Source organism: Protopterus annectens, chromosome 7.part0 (assembly GCF_019279795.1).
Source record: "Protopterus annectens isolate FY-2018-M chromosome 7.part0, PAN1.0, whole genome shotgun sequence".
NCBI classification, from domain to species: domain Eukaryota; kingdom Metazoa; phylum Chordata; order Ceratodontiformes; family Protopteridae; genus Protopterus; species Protopterus annectens.
The window spans coordinates 1,710,583,466-1,710,605,158 of record NC_056739.1 but is presented as its reverse complement, the minus strand read 5'-3'; the positions used below and the strand labels follow the sequence as shown (position 1 = coordinate 1,710,605,158).

Genomic DNA, 21,693 nt, shown 5'->3' with positions numbered 1-21,693 from the left:
TACTGATCCACTATGGAGGAATGAGGGACATTTAAATACTTAATAGGTCAATAGGACAAGGACCTTAATGAGCAATGCTCAGCTAAGCCCAAATTAGATGGCCTAGTACTTAATAAAATCTGTCTAGACAGTCAAGGTATTTTAAGGGAAATTTACAATGTAAGAGATCAGCATCTATGCAGATTAAAAGAACTAAGACACTTTTAGAATAGCTGGCACAATAAACCTTCAACCAGCAATTCCCAACTCAGAAGGGCATAGGCTATGCTATCCTGCAAGAGTGTAGACCACAAATCTTCCTAATGTAAAATAACTGGTTTGGAGCCAAAGTGCTTAAACCACAACTAAGACACTTTCAGATTAACAGACACAACAAGCCTTCAACCAGAAATTCCCCACTTAGAATGGTGTAGGCTATCCTCTCCTGCCACAAGAGTGTAGATCACAAACCTTCCACCTTCCTAATGTAAAATAACTGGTTTGGAGACCAAGTGCTTAAACCAGGACAAAGACACTTAGAATAACAAACACAGTAAGCTTTCACCAGTAATTTCCAGATCAGAAGGAAGAAGGCTATCCCCTCCAACCACAAGAGTACAGACCAGATACCTTCTTAACATAAAATAACTGGTTTGGAGACCAAATCTTAAACCAGAACTAAGACATTTTTAGAATAACAAACACAATAAGCCTTCACTAAGCAATTACCAACTCAGAAGGGTGTAAGCTACATCAGAAGACTGTAAGCTACCTCTCCTGCCACAAGAGTGTAGACTACAAACCTTCCTTAAAAGATAACTTGTTTGAGCAAAGTCAGAAAATCAGAAATAAAAGGCTTAGAATAGCAGTTACAGTGTAATCAGTCTACTAACAAGCAGTAATAAATGCAGTAGATTAAATGCAATTGAACACTTTAAGAACACAAATACAGTAAAAGCAGATGAATGAAGTGCATTTTTGTTTAGTTAAGTAGGAAGAGATGAAACAGAATATAATTCAAGTTTAAGACCTAGTTGTGCTCTCAGTTCTCAGTAGAACACACTGATTAGAAGAGACTGGGAGGACTCTCCAAAATTAGATTTATAATGGAGTGGGCAGCTCAAAAGCCACCAAGTTTAAAAGCACAACAGTGGCAGGCTGGGTGAGTGAGAAAAAATAAATGCAGACAGAGATTAGCAATAGTCAGTTTGAGAATAACAAGCCAAACAAGCACTTCAGCTAAATAAATATGGCACTAAATATCTAAAGTTAAATGAGGAATGCTATTTCCTAGCTCCTCCCATTTATTAGCTGTATGCTATTCACTGTCTGCAAAAGAATTCTTTCCTAACTGACCCTAGCCAAAACCTCCTAAAACTCCAAAAAGAACAAAAGACATAAAACAAAACAAAATGTGATATAAGAAAAAGATAAAAAATAGAAGTAACTAAAGCTTAAATGAATAACGCCAATCCAAAATCAAATGCAAGCATAGATCAGCCTGTATACTTATTATATTCTCTCACTCTTTGTTTTTGTGACTGTTTACCACCAGAAATAAATACTGCATTTTATTTTTCTCAGTCATGGTATTTGTATATGAAATAGCAGCTTTGTACAATTCTCATGGAAAGAATTGTGCACTGGTACATAATATTACTATGATTTTCTTTACTTAAATGTAGACATTATTTCATTACATCACTGTGTTCCTTGAGAAAAAAATCAGATTTCATCAGATCATACATTTCACTGTCACTTACACCCAGACCTTGCGGTGCTGAATTACTTTATAAATCCAAAAACAAGTGTTTTATTATTATTTAGTTCTGCATCAGGGCTTACTCTGATTTTCCATTTCCTTCATTTTCTATTTTATTTCTGTAAGTCTCTGCATGAAATCCCATATCTGTTCTTTTCAACCTGATTTTTAATGAACAGTTTCTGTACCATCTAATTTATTTTCCAACAGTACAGTATTTCGACTGAAACATTGAAGGGTACTGAAGGTCATTTTTAACCACTGTACTTTCTTATGTGGAAATAATTTTTCCTTGCAACAACCAGCATTTTATTCATACTGACACATCACTACAGCTTGGGGATAAAATAAGTACCTCCCAAAACTATAAACTTTGGTATGAGAGATACATGCTTTGGAATTGCTGAGCTACACAGAACTGTATTGTTCCCAAAATCATATTATTTTATTTATTTATCTTACTTATTTTACATTTGTTTCCCAGAAATGTCCGACTGGGCAGGCACCCATTTGCAGTGGAGGCCCAGGGATAAATGTTCCACTTATTGACAAAAGAATTTACAAACAATAGAAACGAAAACAAAAAATATTATTTTAGTCATACATGCAAATATGATTATCTTGTTCTGATACAAATTCTTTTTTCCTTACTCATGTAAGGAAATTATTTTCTTCAGTTTATTTACAAATTCCCATACATTGGATCCTCCTTATACCAATTCTATTCCTTCATACTTTTTCTCATGGTGCTCTGTTAACCTTTATGACATTTAAAACTTTGTCATCCAACCCCAGTTTTGGTGCACAGAGTGCCTAACCTTGGCTGAGACAAAATTCGCTGTGATCCATGCTTGCTTATACATCCTAAACAAGCCTATTTAAACAAACAACAGTTAAAAGTAATCCCTGGCTAACTGTTTATTTCCTGCCCTTCCCTAACTAAGTTACTAAACCATATTGTTTCATGAACATGTCTAATGTAACATTTCATTTAGTTGTTCTTTACTTGCTCCATTCTGAGGTTGTGAGTGGACCACACAAATTCCTCATCATTATGATTTGCATCATTTATGACTTGTCGTATCACAGATTGGAAAACAGATCTGCATGTATTTGTTGCGTTAATTTGGTATCTTTGCATCAGCTATTTATGATTTATAAAGGAGTGTAAATTGCAGAGTTAGAGTAGATAATCCATTCTCTAGTGCACTTTATCAGGTTCCCCCTCACTTACTTGTGGTAATAAAACATTCTCTCTTTCTCTGTCTCTCTCACTAAAATGACTTGCCCTCAGCCTTCTCTCAGTCAAAAATAAACATATTTATATGAAATGCAAAGCAATCTACTAAATCCATTTGAATTGAATGTTCCTGCATTGGACTATTATGTATTAAAATAAGCCCGGATGATGTCATTTATATTTTTTGTGCTGGCTGTTATGACAATATATAAAAATAATAATAAAAATAATAGCAATAATAATAACAAAATGTCATAGTGTTACAGTAATTAGCAATGCAGCGTCACAAAGCGTGGTTCTCAGGTTCAGTTCCTGGCTGTGGTGATTCTGCATGATATTCCTATGTATACAGACATTTTCCAGTGATTTTTATGTTTCCTATCATATCGCAAAACACATACTGGTAAGTGCAACTTTGATCTATTGATGGGAAATAGACAATTTATCCCAGGACTGGATCAGTGCATACCAAGATTATGTATACCTCATTCTGAAGGAGATATGGGCCACCTCGAAAGTGATTACATGTATGAGCTGCAGTCACAGGACTGCAAAAATATCTGCTGACCTCATACCCCTTCTCCTCATTGCTCCAGCAGAACCTTTGTAGAATTACAATTATTGTGACCCTTTATGTTATCTTTTCTTACATTTGTGCAGGCAATACATTCTAGTTTCCTTATACTAATTCCCTCCCACTTAGTGACAGTCGCTTATATATATTGTAAATAGTTAAATCAAATAGGATTTAGGAATATTGATATATCTTCACACTCCTGTACAAACAAATACGTCTCAGCAAATCCTTTCTACACTTTCTTTTTGTGTTTTTAATCAGTTATTATACAACGACCCCCCCATTAATATTCAAAAATGTGTACGCTGATTGGTCAGTGTGCATGTTGTAAATCAGAGTTATAGTAATGGAAAAAGGTCCAGTCGCCCAGACTTTTTCCATTACTATAACTCTTTTTTACAGCAACGGAGAATGCAAGATCTCCATTGTTTCACACTGTCTCGCTATGTTAAACGAGTTTAACATAGCGAGACAGCTTTAAAAAAAGCAACGAAGATTGCGATTCTCCGTTGCTTTTTTTAAAGCTATCTCACTATGTTAAACTCCTTTAATATAGCGAAACAGTTTGTAAAAACCAATGGAGATCTTGCTTTCTCCTTTGCTTTTTTCAAAACTGTCTCACTATGTTAAATGGGTTTAACATAGCGAGACAGCTTTAAAAAGCAACAGAGATTCTGCATTGCTTTTTTTAAAGCTGTCTCGCTATGTTAAACCCATTTAACATAGCGAAACAGTTTGTAAAAAGCAACGGAGATCTTGCTTTCTCAGTTGTTTTTGCCCACAGCTCTGATGTACTGCGTAGGCATACGCATGCGCAGTACATCAGAACTGCCGCAGAATACTAGACAGTTGCAGAAGGGCAGCAAGGAGGCATTATACAATGCCATTATTTAAGAAAAGTAATTATTTTTTTTCTTAAATAATGTCATTGTATAATAGCAATAACCCATGCCTGGGTGTGGGTAATGCTGGATTTACCCACGGTTGGCTTTGTTTGGCCACTCGGGCTTCGCCCTCATGACCAAACCACACCTACTGTGGGTAAATCCAGCAGTGCCCACAACCAGGTGTGGGTTATTGCTATAGTATCCTATTCACTTGTTTAAAAAAGCTAAATATTTATTTTTGTTACATCAGTACTGAATGTATCTGTTCTTAAGCAGGATTGTATAAAGATTTTTTCATTTATCTTTTTTGAACCTATTTGTATTGTGTGAATTATGGTTTTGTTTTTATATTTGTGTTTTTAAAAATGCTAATAAAAATCAGATTGCAAAAAAAAAGAATATCTGCTGACCTCACCAGATCCAAACATAATGAAAGTTTTAAAATATGAAGAGAACAAGTCTAAGATGACTTCCCTGCTTAGTTTAGCAGAAACATATCAGTGTCATGTTTGAATGGAAGTCAAACCATAAGTAGATAGAAATCAAGCAGTGACTGAATTGCCAAAAAACAAAATAAAGTACATAAGGATCAGATGAGAAGCAACAAATGTAGAAAAAACATAAATATAGTTGCAAGTACAGAAAACTCCTGGAACAACCTCATATTGATCAGGTTCTCACACAGGAATGGATAAGGAGAGATGAATTTAATACAAACGATGATGGTTAATATTGGCGGCCCAGGATAGTGGACTACATATACATTGGTTTTAAAGTCCACTGAACATGCAGAATAAACAGATAAATGCAGGTTCTGTAAAACGGAATTGGAAACAGTTGCACATCTTGATGCTGTGTGTGATACACTAATGGCAGAGGGCCTGTATACTGAAAGGCATAATTAAATGGCAAGACTATTGCATTGCGGAATGTGCTACTGAAGTAGCTGAGAAGCATTGGAAACATGACCCCCAAAGCATTATAGAGAATGATGAAGTTTATATCACATGAGATCACCCATTACCAACAGTTCAAAAAATAGAAGGAAAAAAAAAACACACAGTTGTCCATGAAAAGAAGACGAAAGTAACACTGATCATTAAAATTGCTACACTCAGTGATTATAGTGTCTTATGTACAAAGGGACACAAGGTCATAAAATATCAGGATTTGCAGGCAGAAACAAGGGCAAAGTGGATGGATATACAAACAGTTCCAATAGTAGTAGGAGCAATGGATCTTATAAAAAAAATTACAGTCATATTTAGATATGCTGCCAATACATGTAACTCCATATGAATTGCAGAATTCAGTTCTGGGCGCATTGTGGGTGCCACAAAGAGCACTATTGGCTAACATCAACTACTGAAACAATACTGATTTCACAAGCTTTAATCATACTTTGACTTAAGAATGGGGTCCATTCCAATCATGGTATTAGAAATACAAGACTTGGAGAAAGTAAAATGAAATAAAATAAATGGTGAGTCCCTAAATTTCCCATACACGTGTACGCACTGTGTGTGTGGCACCTACTTTCTGTTTAGGACTGTTTTTCTGCTTTATACCCACTGTGAGTCAGGACAGACTCCATTCCAGGACTGACTCCATTTCCTCTACATTCCTGAACATGGCCTTAGAAAATGACTGAACAAATGTGTAAGTAATTGTTCATTACTAATAGAGCAGTATTTTTTCAAAGATAAATTAATAATTTGTGGATGGTATGCTAATATGAAGAAATTTAACATATTTGCACAACTTTTATATAAACCAAAAAATTGGAAAAATAAGCAAGTGATTAAAGCCTCTGTGGCTTAAAAGATGTAAATAAATCTCTTTCAGATACCTGGGCAAATCTGGGATGCTGAGATGTTACATACACATCCATTTCTTTATCTTCACCTTTAGGAATTACTATGACACTCTGGGTTTCGAGATAAAAATGTTCTTGACCTCCAACATGCATATGACCTGCATTTCAGATAAACAGAGATAGCATTATAAAGTTGAATATGCAGAAAATAATACAAAAAGGGAGTGCAATTTGTTGAAATCATATTTGATGTCTTTTAAATTCATACACTTATGCTGTATAATATAGTAACTGCCTCTCTGGCAACAGTTAAAGATAATCCAGGTCAATCTGGTTTGAATGGTTACTAAAATAGAATAGAATAGATTTATGACCTTATCTTCCAAAAGAAAGCAACATAGCCAAAATAAAATAGCTATCTATAAAACTAATGTCTTGCCTACTTCTAAGCCTCTTGATATTAAGACTCATAAACTATGGTCATTCCCTGTTCTAGCCAGTTTCTTAATATGCAGCTCATCAGACAACTACCTTGCTACTTCCCCCTTCAGGACTTGCACTCCAACCACCACAGACCAAACTATATACTGCCGAACATGGCGTCTTTTAACTGGCAGAAAACTCTGAGAATCATTGCCGACACCTTAAAAAGTATTCAGCCCTGCATTGAACTGAGATCAAAATTTTAGAAATTTCTCTCTGCAGAGACAAACTATTGCAGCTGTACCCTGTAGGAGCAAGTGCAGGGCAAACCCCAGAAACAACCCTGCATAGTGAAACCATAATATCGACAAGCTTTACAATAAAAGGAAAATAATTTTGACCATAAGTAAGAAGAGTAATTCCCAGAATGTTAGAGCCTCATCATTGAAACAAACAACTCAAGAGATTAATAAAAATCCACTAAAGCCAAGTTTGAGGCTAAAAGAACTCGCCAAGCCAAAGACAATCACAAGGCCTTTTTTAGTTGTTTGTAATCTCAAAAACACAACATAGCTGATTGTGAACGATGTTACCCACACTGAGGCTGAAGATATAGTGAACCTACTGGCCAATAAATTTAGCTATCATACCAGACCAACTCCTAAAAGTGATTTTAAAAGCTAGAAATACTGCATCGATGGGTCCTGACAATATCCCTGGATGCATCATAAATAGTGAGAAGCACCATTTAGCCACAACCCTAACAACATTGTTCAATCATAGTCTTAATACAGGTTTTGTACCAAGTGAATGCAGAACAACTACAATTATTCCCCTGAATAAGGAAGGACTTTCATAGATCCAGGCAATTACAGACCCATATGCCTGACCAGCCTAATATGCAAAGCCATGGAAATACTTAACATGGACTAATCTATCAGGGCATATGGAATCTTGAAACACTAGACTTGTCTCAGTTTGGAATTGACAAGGGTAGGGCATGCTTACTCAAACTAGTGGACTATTCTGAAAAGGTCACCAAAACAATGGATGAAGGCAAAATGGTACACAGCATATATCTCAACCTAGCCAAAAGTTTTGACACAATTCCCCACTCAGGCATAGCAGAAAAGCTAAATAAACTGGAAACAAACCCTATGTCATCTGCTGGATTGCCAACTGGCTCACACTCAAGATGCAGGAAATCAAAATAAGGGAAGTTACCTCCACGAAGAGACTAGCCACCAGTGGAGTCCCCATTGTTCTGTGCTGGGACCTCTCCTGTTTGGCATCTACTTTACTGAAGTAAAAGCCAATACCAAAGGGCACTGTCTGACTAAGTTTGCAGATGACAGTAAATAAGGAGCAGTCATTGAATCCTAAAATGACTTAGCCATCCTGCACAAATATTTTTCCAAAATAAATAACTGGTGCCAAAATCATGGATTGAAACTAAATGCCATAAAATACATTATTGTGTCCTTTGGTAAGTCATCTACCCCAGGCATGCCTATCAACCTTTTAGCAAAAGAAATCTGGAAAAAGCCAGATTAAATAGAGGAAGGCCCAAAATAAGGGACTTAATTACTACCCTTAGAAATTAAGGAAGTCGCTAGAATAACAGGTTTTGCATTAGCATGCATTTTTTGAAGTATATGAAGTCTAAAACTCAAATGTCTGTCATTATTTTGAGACTTCAGTTATCAAATATTTGCCAAAAAAACATAACTTTTATCAGGAACAGACCAAACATGTGAGGCAAAAATCAGAAAAGTTTAGAGGTATGACCCCAGGGAGCTACCACATTGACAATATACCCTTAAATTGATCCATTTAGTCAGGATTTGGAAAATCATGTGAACAGTGACTTAACTTTTATCCAACATGTCTATTGCATAGCTTGTAAAAAAGAGATTATGCCTAGATCTAGGGATGTCAGTCTCCCATTTTCTCAGCCCTCATTAGGCTAGTCATTGAGTATAATGCCCCCATTGGCATGTCTCTGTCCAGAAAAATGCAAAAACTGGAACATCCACAGAGATACCTTACTAAAAGTATACCAGGCCTAAATAACATGTGCTACATGGATGGAATAAAAGCCCTGTCACTATACTCAGTATCCTATAGACTGCTAAAATGTGACCTGTGTCTGGCATATAAGGCATCCTCCAACCCAATATGGATGGGTTTACTGCAAATCAGCAAGTCAAATGGTATCAGAAATACCCTCGCTAGGGATTTAAACTTTTTATGTAACATCAACAGAGCATTTTGTAGGGGCAGTTATATCTCACAGGGGATACTAATGGTCTGGAACAGACTCCCTATCCACATAAAACAAGTTAATCCCTGTCCATATTCAAGCACAACTTAGATCTATGGATGAGAAATAGAAAATTTACAACAGGACTGCCTTCTGTGTTACTATTGGACAGAAGTAGCTTCTAAATGTTTTATCACATGCATTTCCCCTTAAATTATCTATGCAATGATCCTAGTTATTCTCATAAGGGGTAACACAAAATTATCAACCATGGGATGGATAAGACCAGTCCCTAACCAAATGGGATAGGTTAATTTGAGAACAAAAAGGTAAATTGGTTAGGTTTAAAATAGTCCACAAGGGCAGCTAGCCTAGTACTTATGTATGAACCTATGAACCCATAAAAAGACACTTAAAATTGTATCTGCTTAAGGCAGAACAATAATAATCCTTCCAAAAAAATTCTCTTCTTACCCCATTTTTTTCACTTAATTTTGTAAATTTGTAAATACTGCATATAGTTACATGTAACTTTAATTATCACCCATTGTAACACAATACAGTGTTTTATATCAACAAGCAAGATATACATGTTAGCATCATTTCCAGCCTGTATCTCCCATCTCCAAGTACACTGTACCTTATCTTCTGAGGTTGCTCTATTGTATGTATCTTCTAATGCCTGAAAGTGCATGTTTCTGTTGTACAGGCTGTGTGTTTGATTCCTGACATGCCTCTAGATGGCCATCAGCCAATCAGTGCTCCTCTTGTGCTCCTAACTTAGTATCCCAGTGCTACCCCCTCCTCTAGTGGTTTAGACCACCACCTCAGTCTCCTGATAGGTGATGAAAAGTAGAAACACAGACCAGAGTTAGTAGCCAGCAGTGTCACCATATGCTATTTCTTCAAGACAGAGCTTTGACTTGGGCTCTACACCCCCAACATTGTGACATGTACATAGACAATGAGGTCTGGCCTGTAAGGATGTAGTCACCCTGAGCCCTAGGACAGCCAAACCCCCCTAGCCATTTTGCATGCACAGTCTGGCCTGTAAGGATGTAGTCACCCTGAGCCCTAGGACAGCCTAACACCCCTAGCCATCTTGCATGCACAGCCTAGCAATTGTTCCAGGTCCCAGCTTCCAGTAGGGCTTATTGAGCAGAGTCTCCTTTGTATCACCAAGTTCCCTATCCCTAGTCACTCAGGTCACTAACCAAACTTGGGTCATCTAGGCTATAGTCAGGGTTTCGTTCTTCTATACCAATGGAGCAGCAGACATGTGTACTTTGTTTTGTATACCAGTTTACATGAACTTTTTTATTTAAATTATATATCCTTCATTAATATTCAAAGAGTCTAGTATTTTGTGTATCCTCTATTATTGGCCAAACTGTTGAATATTTGATACTGCCTGGTCTGACCTGAAAATGGTCCATTTGTATCAGTGCTGTAGCGAGAAAGCAAATTAAAAAATCAGACAGGTAAACAAATAATAAGTAAATAAATAAACAGCAGGACATACCTGTCAAAGCAGTTTGCAGCTACTTGTATGTATGTGGTTGTATATCATTGCTTGTTGAGCCTTGCACAATAGATGCTATATGTGTGGAAAAATAATCACTGAACTGACAGGTAAGTTACAGGGTATTAAACACTAATTTACTGTCCTTGTGCACCCAAATTCCTGCCCCCACCTATCCCAGTAAGAGTCACCTCCTTTATCAGCAATGGTAACAGATGGTCAGTTTGTGATAAATTATATCCAGGAGGACACAGCCTTCCAGTCAACTGCAGTAGGCATATACGTAGTGCCTTGCTTTTAGTGGTATCTTTTATGTAACTAATTCTACAATGACATCCCATAGTAAGCTTGTCATGCTCACCAATGGCACTCACCTCTGAAACCACCATTACCCACATGTGCTACCTCAGTTCTTGATTGCCACTGTGTTCTATAAGTAGGGTAGCATCTGTAAAGATGGCATTCAGAAGCACCTATATCTCCTTTTATGTGAAATTCACATTCTTCTTATGGCAACTCACTAAAACACAGATACTATGATCGAAAGTAACATCACAAGACAAAGTGTTTCCACAGGCCTAACAAATATTCAGGATAATAATGTTACTGTTCATTCATGTAACCAGAACTGCTAATAGTAAAACGCTCCCTAGGCAACTGCCAAGGGACCTGCACAAGCTGGAGAATCCCATTTGTGCCACTGGTTCCACCCACATCCAGATACTTTAAAGACTGAAATTTTATAGGCATAATAATACAAAAAACACAACTAATCAGAGAGTGCAGAGCACTGGTATAAAGGCTGATTCCTTCATTCACCTATTGTTTAACTCTAAGTATATCACATAACCAGACAGTGCTCCTGGGTCTCCTCTTCAAAGGGATAATTTGTGGGCTTACCCAGGCAACAAACAGAAAAAAAGCAGAATATATAATAAGCCTCTGTATTTTATTTAGTATTTTTGTACACCGATACAGATTGGGAGAGTTTTGTTAGTTTTTATAGACATAAATTTGAAAAGGATATGGATATATGGATAAGATTCCACTATCTATAAAATGCTCCCATGGCATGCTTCTCTAAAAGCCTCTGACAATCCAAGTCCAGCTCCTGGCCTTCATGCGTGGCTTAGTTTCTAATTCAGGTAAAACCATTTGTACTGACAGGAGAAGGGGTGTAGATGGGTGACTGACACCCTAAAACCAGTTGCTTCTGGCAGCTGAGGCTCATCAGCCTGGGAAGGCAGCCCACCTAGGAGAAGGTAAACTCTGATTTAAAACCTCCACTTCCTTGCGGCAATACCTAATCATAGATAAGGCTTTGAGAGTAAACTCAGAGGAAAAATCTGGAGATGGACCCCCTAAGGCAGTTTGAGGTTGTACTCGACCTCACTCTGACAGCTCCTGTGATGACATTGATGCCAAATTGTACTAGCCTTGTCTTTCCCCTTGGATTAGATCAGTCATGGGGAGAGGAGGATCCTGCTGCTGGATATCAGTTGTTTCCTCAAATTCATTTGCCAAATTCTGGTGAATTCACAAAGTGCAAGAGAAACAATAACTACCATGTAAGTAACCATCACAAAATTTAGTGAATTAACAAAACACATAAGGAACATTAAATACCATGTAAGTAACCATGGCAAAATCTAGTGAATTAACAAAGTGCATGAGGAGCATTAACTAGCATTACTATTCAAAGAATTCTCTTGTCATTTTAAAGCAGCGATGAAACATGAAAAATAATGACTGTCTAAATTAGCATGTGTCTGTTAAAATAACACTTACAGTGCCATAATGTAGTATGGTACAACCAAAATAATAAGGCTGAACCTTATCACACTAAAAGAGCCATACTTTGGTTATATATGAGCTGAAACAAAATCACTTACTTTAGGAAAACATCAGAGTACAAAAATCATGTTTTACCTTCAAAGACATGATCAGCTGTTTTAAATGCTTCATCCACATTTCCACGTTCCAGCTTTCTTCTTGCACTGTAAAATGACTGTTTCTCTATTGCATCCTGCAGTATAAGAAAGATGTAAAATTAATTCAGTACTACTGTATTTACGGCAGAAAGAAACCAATAAAAAGAAAATGTAACTTTTGATATGCAAATCATGGAACAATCAGCTATCTTAACAGAAAAAAAGATGCATAAAGTGTATTAAAATATAAAATCTAAACTTTTCTTGCTTGTGATCCATTCTTCTTATACCATAGTGCTTTACCTCACAAAGGTGTGGATACTTTGCTGTAAATATTACATATTTAAGGACTATAAAACAAGAGAAAATGTTTTTTAATAAATATCTGCTTGTTTTGTGTTGTTCAAGGTTGTATGCTTGTTTTGTGTTGCCCAAGGCTGTATGCCACAGAGGAGTGAACAGAAGGCATTGATACCCTGCTGCATTATGTATATTTTGTTATCAATTCATCTGGCTCTGTGATATAGTATTAGGATTGAGCCCTGACTATGATGCTGATAACCTGAATTTGAGCATCGGCTTCAGTGCTGAAGGAACCAGCGTGGGACTGGGGGATGGAAATGAGCACTCAATACTTGTTTACCCATTCTTGCTAGGGGGGGTAGTTCTGGCCTGTCATTATTCCACCAGCAAGCACAGTCATGGAGGAAAAGAAAATGGGAAAAGGACTGAGAATCATAGACTTGGTTTTAACAAGCCATTGATTATAGCCATCATTAATATGCATGTGGAACTGCATGCATGTAAAGGGGATGGTGCTCAGGGCCCTCACTGTAATGTGAATGTCCATATGTGGAAGTGCACACATGTAAAGGGGATGGTACTCAGGGCCATCACTGTAATGTGAATGTCCATATGTGGAAGTGCACACATGTAAAGGGGATGGTACTCAGGGCCCTCACTGTAATGTGAATGTCCATATGTGGAAGTGCATGCATGTAAAGGGGATGGTGCTCAGGGCCCTCACTGTAATGTGAATGTCTATATGTGGAAGTGCACACATGTAAAGGGGATGGTACTCAGGGCCCTCACTGTAATGTGAATGTCCATATGTGGAAGTGCACACATGTAAAGGGGATGGTACTCAGGGCCCTCACTGTAATGTGAATGTCCATATGTGGAAGTGCATGCATGTAAAGGGGATGGTGCACAGGGCCCTCACTGTAATGTGAATGTCTATATGTGGAAGTGCACACATGTAAAGGGGATGGTACTCAGGGCCCTCACTGTAATGTGAATGTCCATATGTGGTAGTGCACACATGTAAAGGGGATGGTACTCAGGGCCCTCACTGTAATGTGAATGTCCATATGTGGAAGTGCACACATGTAAAGGGGATGGTACTCAGGGCCCTCACTGTAATGTGAATGTCCATATGTGGAAGTGCACACATGTAAAGGGGATGGTACTCAGGGCCCTCACTGTAATGTGAATGTCCATATGTGGAAGTGCACACATGTAAAGGGGATGGTACTCAGGGCCCTCACTGTAATGTGACTGTCCATATGTGGAACTGCATGCATGTAAAGGGGATGGTGCTCAGGGCCCTCACTGTAATGTGAATGTCCATATGTGGAAGTGCACACATGTAAAGGGGGTGGTACTCAGGGCCCTCACTGTAATGTGAATGTCCATATGTGGAAGTGCACACATGTAAAGGGGATGGCACTCATGGCCTTCACTGTAATGTGACTGTCCATATGTGGAAGTGCACACATGTAAGGGGAGGGTACTCAGGGCCCTCACTGTAATGTGGATGTCCATATGTGGAAGTGCACACATGTAAAGGGGATGGTACTCAGGGCCCTCACTGTAATGTGAATGTCCATATGTGGAAGTGCACGCATGTAAAGGGGATGGTACTCAGGGCCCTCACTGTAATGTGAATGTCCATATGTGGAAGTGCACACATATAAAGGAGATGGTAATGATGTGAATGCCTGTGTCAGTCACCATGGATTTGTTTTGGACCATTAGAAATACTCTTATAATCTCTATCAGTAGATGCAGAGGATGGCAAAAAACAACTTCCATGGCTACCTGTGAAATTGCTTCCAAGTAGGTAACATTCCAGTGGGTATGGAATTAATGGTCTCAAAAGTAAACAGGAAAGAGTTAATGGTCAAAAATCATGGAGAGGAAAAAGCACCTAGGATAAAAAGATATTTTATTAAGACAAATGTGTTTATAACAATCAGCTTCCAAACTGAAATATGTCAATAATATGATAAGTCAAGAGAAGTAACAGCTTCACAGCACTGAGCTAAAAACCAAGTTTTAATACAAATGTTAAATATCAAAGTTTTCGGACAAGGTCCTTCATCAGTGTTATAAAATGTTTCCAAAGTGCATACAATTTATATCATTCGAAAAACATCACATGACACAAGCCATCCTATAAAAACATAATTAATCTTTCACTAATTAAGGAGTTCCTCGTATAAAATTCTTAAAAAATGCATATACACATTTACTTATACAAAAGCCATGCATATTAAAAGCATATAAAAATATATACATTTATATAATCCTGTAGTGACCCTAATCAGGACCTTATACATTGTTGCTTATGTTTCAAAATTGGTTTAAGTGAAACCTGCTTATTGATTCCTGGTGGGGATTCTGCTTGGAGACAAATAATTCAATCATATTCCCTGGTTTCAAGTTTATTGTTCATATCACCCCTCCCCAAGCTAGGTTCTAAGACCTCTATAACCCTAAATAAAAAACTATGTGTAGGACCACTGTCATTTACATGCTTGGCCAATGTATTCATCAATACACCTCTCCAGATGTCTGATTTATGTTCTATGATTCTGTTCTTAAGCTTCCTAGTGGACTTTCCCACATAAAACGATAGACAGGATTTACAAATAGCTAGGTAAACTACCAGGGATGTATTACACGTTGCTACACATTTAAAATAAAATGTTTTCATAGTTGTGGGATGAGTGAAAGTATTTGATGAACAAATATCAAGACAACAAGAACAATTAAAGCACAAGAATGTACCCTTCCTATTAGAACCAGATGTTACTTTCTTATTCAGGGCAAAATCTTTGTAGCATAAGTGTTTGCTTAAGATTGCTACAATTTTTATATGTAAAGAGAGATTTCTCCAGAACAAGATGGTTTAGAACAGGTAGAGCCCTTAAAATGCCCCAATTTCTCTTTACAATATCTTCAATTGGCCAACTACTTCTACTATAGGTCATAGTATACCTTAAATGCTCAGCAATATCATTATTCGGTCCTCTATTAGATGGATGCCCATTAGCTGAGAAATATGGGTTGATTTCATTCCATCTCTGTGCCATTATTTTATCACTAAGGTTTCCCAATTGGGCCACATCATACCCTCTCTCAACAAACTCATGGGTCATATCCATCATTTGTCTAGCACGTATGTTATCATCTGTATTCAGTCTATTAACTCTCATATACTGACTTTTTACAACCCCTTTAAAGATGTGCCCAGCATGCATACTTTTCCTATGTAGGTATTTATTAGTATGTACATCTTTCTCATAGATGCTTGTATTTATATGTTGATCTTCCAATTGAATTTTAACATCCAGGTAGTTTATGTCTAATTTGCAAAATTTATTTTCAAAACTCAAAAAGCTAGTTGTCCATTTCAGATAAGGTACAAAATCATCAAATGCATTTTCAGTACCACCCCATACAGTAAACACATCATCTTCAAAACGTTTGTAAAAAAGAATATTTGATCTGCATTCATTCTCTTTTTCATCAAAAACAAACGTTATCTTCCCAATTCCCAATAGTGAGGTTAGCATATGTATTGGCCACTAGACTACCCATCGCTACACCCAACTGTTGGTGATAAACCTGTTTATTAAACAAAATGATATTATTTTCTAAGGTCATTTCCAACAGTTCACATAAAGTTTCAATATGCCTAGCAGTATATTTGCCATGCCTACATAAAATCTGTCTTATGCTATTCACACCATATTCATTCGGATTGCAAGTAAAAAGAGACTTAATATCCAAAGTTACAAAAAGAAAATTCATTTCAGTATTCTTTTCATACCAGTGATACAGCAACGCAAGAAAGTGACCAGTATCCTTAATGAAACTTTGTACAAAACATAAAAATTCTTTTAATATACCTTGTAAATAGGCAGAGATGGGTTCCGTGATCCATCCTCTGCCACAAACAATTGGTCTCATAGGGGGCCTACACAAAGATTTATGTATTTTGGGTAGGCCATCCAAGATCGGGCACTGTTAAAAAGTTAAAGATATCTATTGTTATGTTATCATTAATTGTAACTCATAAATACTAATATTCACTTTGCCAATAATCCTATTAACATCAGCATCCTGAATTGGTTTAAATGTCTGTGTATCCATCAGTAATTCATGCATTGCAGTAATATAATCAGTACAGTTCATAACTACTATACAGCCACCTTTTGGAAGTTTACAGTATGGAAATAAACGCAAGCAGTGTTTCAATATTTAGCCTCTCTTACAGTTTTAATGATCTTGTTTTGCACACATATGCAAACTCTCCTTTTGAAGTAAAAAAAAAAAAAACATTTTGTCTGGATCTAAACAATACGGGTATTATCTTCTCGAGAAATGGCTGTAATGAAACCTTTGGGACAAACATAAAAAATAATTCTGTATGTCATTTTGTTTATGTATTTAGTTATGGTCTGTTTGTTTTTGTGCAAAGTGGTTTATCATCCAGATCTTCTCCTAAATATCAAAGATACATGCTTTCTCTCTTGCACCAACTGAGCAGAGCATATGTCCCTTTAGGGGGTACTGTTTCCAGGGGAGATTAGCTGTACTAGGCAATCAGCCATTAAAAGACAGGTCCTTATCATCTGCAAGGATGGAAGCCTTCTTAATGCTCTGACTATGCTGTTGCCACTTAAGTCTTGAGTAATGGTACAGACTGCATCTGCTAGGCCTTAATAAATCTTTACACACACAGTGACCCTTTGACCTTCACTCTGGGATCTATCTGTAGTAGAAAAAAAAACACATCATCCCTACTAAAGAATAATAGCCAAACTCTGACGTTTTTAACTTCTCCCTGTCCAGCCCTCTTGTATTGGCCCCATTACTACTATCCAAAATGTTACCTAAGTGAAACCAATCAAAACAGCTAATAAAAATGACTAAATATCCAACATTGCTTCCTTGACGAAATTGCAGGTCTGCAGGACACTTAACTGTCTTCAGTGGCTTCCTGAAGGACATAAGCATAATAACTACTCATCCCAGGCCATGAACATGAATACATTTCTTTTCACCACTGGTATGGGAGATGATTTTTGCAAAGTGGACAGAGAATCTTTTCTTGAAATACTAATAAAATGTCTGGATCCCAAAAGCTTTAAAAGGGATCATATCCATTAGCTAGAAATGAACAGAAGTTCATTTTTATTGCACTGTTTCTATGTATTGGAGAATTATTATATACTCTCTCTGCAGGAAACTGGCTAGGCACATTCTGGAATATCAGCATGCTCTTGCAACAAAAGATACCCATTTATATTAAATATTTGGTCAGCTTTGAATATATGTAAGAAATGTTGTATGGTTATTTTACTGACACAGTGTTACAATTTTGTGAGATTGTACATATATACAAATAATACTATCAGTAGTTTGTCTTTACAATATTACCTTATAAGAATTTGGTATTAATTTATATTTAGAATTGCGGAATTCCATTACTTAACCCATTCACATCTTTTTTTTGTAAACTTCCATTTAAGTGTGTACCTTAATATTTAATAAATGGAGCATATGAAAAGGCAAGATGTAATAAACAAAATTACAGAGATTATTAATTTAACACGGACTTCAAAACATGTATTAATCACTCTTTTTCATTTGTTATTCCTGTTTTCATATTTCCATTACTATTTTATAGTAGAGTGAACTCCATGTTAGTGAGGGGAATAGTGTGAAAATACCATGGTGGAAAACAAAAAAAATAGAATATCCTGTGTGGTATGAATGGGTAAAATGCTAATTGTTTATTAGTAATTAAGAACAAGTGCAGGGGTCTACTTTATGTGCTCGAAGTCCGAGAATATCGAATACAATATTCTCGACATGAGTACACCGAAAGTGCAAAACATCAAAAATGTAAATGGAAATCGTATGTGGAGATTTCCATTTACTTCAATGTAGTGCGATCTCAGAGTTAGTATATTTAAGTAGCAGGGGGTGTGGATGGCGCAGCCCCTCACGTGGGTGGTGCAGGGGGGCTTGCCCCCCTGCCTACACAAGTTTAAATTTTTTTTGTTGTGTATTTTTTTTTGGACTTCGATTGTTTAATAGTTTGATGCATATGGTTTGATCCAAATGCATTTGAGCTATTACACTTTTGAGGTCCTAAAGTAGCCTCTGTCATTTGCCTGTTTGCTTCTAAGGAATTGTTTTTCATAAGTTAGTTTTGGCTGTTCCAAAAATAAAGACTTGTCTTATTGGAGTTTGAGGGTAACAGGGTTGATCCTGAGCAAAAAAAAAGTGTAAAAACAGCAAATTTCTCCACAGAAACTGAATATTGTTGTCAGTTGCATGGCAGTGATTAAATAGGCCAGAGTGGAGGCTGGGTTCCCTGGAAATGTAAACATAGATGGATTACACACTGCTAGAACTTTACCATGGAAGGAACTGTTGTCAGGATTTAAGAAGATTAAGGAGAGACTGGACAGTTTAATAAAATAGTCAAACAAGCTGGATATGGAAATGGTGTTAAGTGATGAACTTACATGCCACAACCATTGAGCAATAATAGTCCTTGTGTGAGGATCTTAATGAACAAAATGTGACACTGTAGTCAGAAAAGTTAAAGGAAATTGGGAGGCCAGGAGGACAGAGGCTTACAGGAAAACATTTGCATTTATAGGGGTTTCTGAACAGGTAGAAGGAGGTAATTATATCACTTTGTTCAAACTAGGTTAGCCAGATGGTCAGAACTGGATGTAAACCAATTAAAATGGAACGGAACAGATAATTTATGTAGCTGATAAGTAGGCTCAAGCATATTGTGGTAAGATCTGACTCCCTTAAGATAAAAAGATTAGTTGTTTGCCTTGTTACAATAACATACTTAAGTCTACCAAGCTGGGGATATAAGGTTGTTTTTTTTTTTTTTTTTGAGAATGACTGCAGTTAGCAGATGTGAAGAAGATCCACATTGTCTGGGCTACCTATGAAAAATAGTCACATTAAAAAGCTGAAGTTTTGCTTTCTGTATCCAGAATTTCTCAAAGTGTATTTTCTGAAATGATTTAAGACTTTTGATGACTGTTAAGTAGAACTCAATGTGATTGGGGATTATGACCCTCAGACTCAAAATATTGCAGATGTTAACCATTTAATATCTTGGGACCCACATTGCTGTGTCCCAAACTGGGTTGAAGTCGCCACAAATCCAGACTTACATATAGTAAGTCTGAGATCACCATTTCTTAGAATATTACTTTTTCTCTGAAGTACAGCAATTTCGAAGTTGGTATATTGAGAATATAAGTGATTGGGTACCTTCCACATTGGGGTTCAAAAGTTTGAAAGAAAAGATTTTTGCTCTTCTCTTGTACTTTTGAATTTTTCTGATCTTACTGGACTCAGCAATGTTTGGCTCAAGATTTCAATAAGGAACTGTTTTGAGATACAGAAACAGATGTTGCAGAAGAGACATAATCCATAGAATCAGGTAAATTGGATTAGTAAGCAGCACATTGTCTGCTGCAGCTAGCAGAGCAGAGCATCAGGAATCATTTGTAATATTCAGGTCAAAATTGGTACAAATGCTAAAGCTGCTAAAAGTAGTTGATCAACTTACAACTGGTCAACTTATAGGGTGAATTTGAAAATTATTGTTCTTTGGATAAAGTTAATGTCCTTATGACATATTTGAATACTGACAAGACCATGTTGATTTTTTTATGCACATTCACAAAATGGACAATGATTTGTGGGACTATATTAAAGGTATTTGCAACTTAACAGGAAAGGAAAATTCTGACCCTTTTGGAGAAATTGAACTCCAGCCCCCTGCATTCTATGCAATTGTTACTGTCACTTAACCAGCAAGGAGAACTTGACAGTCAGGACCATGTTTTCTACCAGGAGTAGTTTTTCTTTACAACTAGTAAACTAGTCTATTTGTGGGACAGATTTAAAATAAGATTATGCTGATGTCTAAAATCCTTCTCTTCTTCCCTAAAACACTCACCCAACACAAACCCTCTTTATCACCTGTCTTAATAACGCAATCATCAAACCCGAACCCCATACCAAACTACCTGGGGTAATTATTGATGATGAACTAAAATTCAATACTCATATCCAACAATGTATAAGAAAGACCCATCAGAAACTCGGACTTCTATATTGCAACCAGAAATTTCTGTCACCTTCTTCCAAACCTTCCCTCACTTAGCCTTTCTTCTACCCTGTCTTCTCTATGCTGACCCTGTTCTTACTAATGTTCAAACTTCACTTATCACTAAACTAGAGCAAATATATCACAAAATAGTCAAGTTTGCTCTAATCTCTCATATAAATCCCTCCACTGACTCACCATTAAATCACTCCAATGACCAGAATTCTCTAAACCACTACTTCTACCCCAACTTCATATTACTCACTCTATCCTGAATGACCCCTCTTCCTGCCCTTCCATCTCCAACCTAGTCTCCTACTATAACCTCCATCGTCACCTTCACACTTCCAGCAAACACCTCCTTGAGATATATAAACCCCATAAAAATATAGGAAAGTCTCTCTACAAATACTCTGTTGCACATGCTTGGAACTCACTCCCTCAAAACATAAGAAGCATTCATCAAAAACACCTGTTAAAAAAAAAACACTTAAATTTTTTCTTCAGAGTACATGGTCCTGTCCCTGTTTAACTCCCACTTGCTCTAGCCTTTTCTCTTCTCAACTTTAACTCCTTTTCCTTATTCTACTCTTTACTTCCATGTACTTGCCTCATATACCTTTAAACCGCCCTCTGCCCTCACTTCCATAGTATATATATTCACATATATCTTTATTTTTAAAAAAGGGGAAACATTTTTCAATTGAATAGTTTATCTATTTGTATGCACTTCATGTGTGATATTCTCTAGACCTGTCAATTGTTATTTAACCTGCTCTATGTACAGATATTCTATAACTGTTTACTTTCTTATTATGTTTCATGCTGGTTTTATTTTTTTACTCTT

The 21,693-nt window shown here is 36.8% G+C and overlaps 1 protein-coding gene across 1 annotated transcript in view; it reads right to left on the bottom strand.

Moving 5' to 3' along the window:
* Positions 1-21,693, bottom strand: part of LOC122807193 (aldehyde oxidase 3-like) — a 1,326,697-nt gene that overhangs the window by 662,862 nt on the left and 642,142 nt on the right. Inside the window, exons 20-21 of the mRNA XM_044078243.1 lie at positions 12,399-12,495; positions 6,295-6,419 (exon numbers count right to left, since the gene is read on the bottom strand). Coding sequence (XP_043934178.1) covers positions 6,295-6,419; positions 12,399-12,495 — 222 coding nt within the window. The remainder of the gene's footprint in view (positions 1-6,294; positions 6,420-12,398; positions 12,496-21,693) is intronic.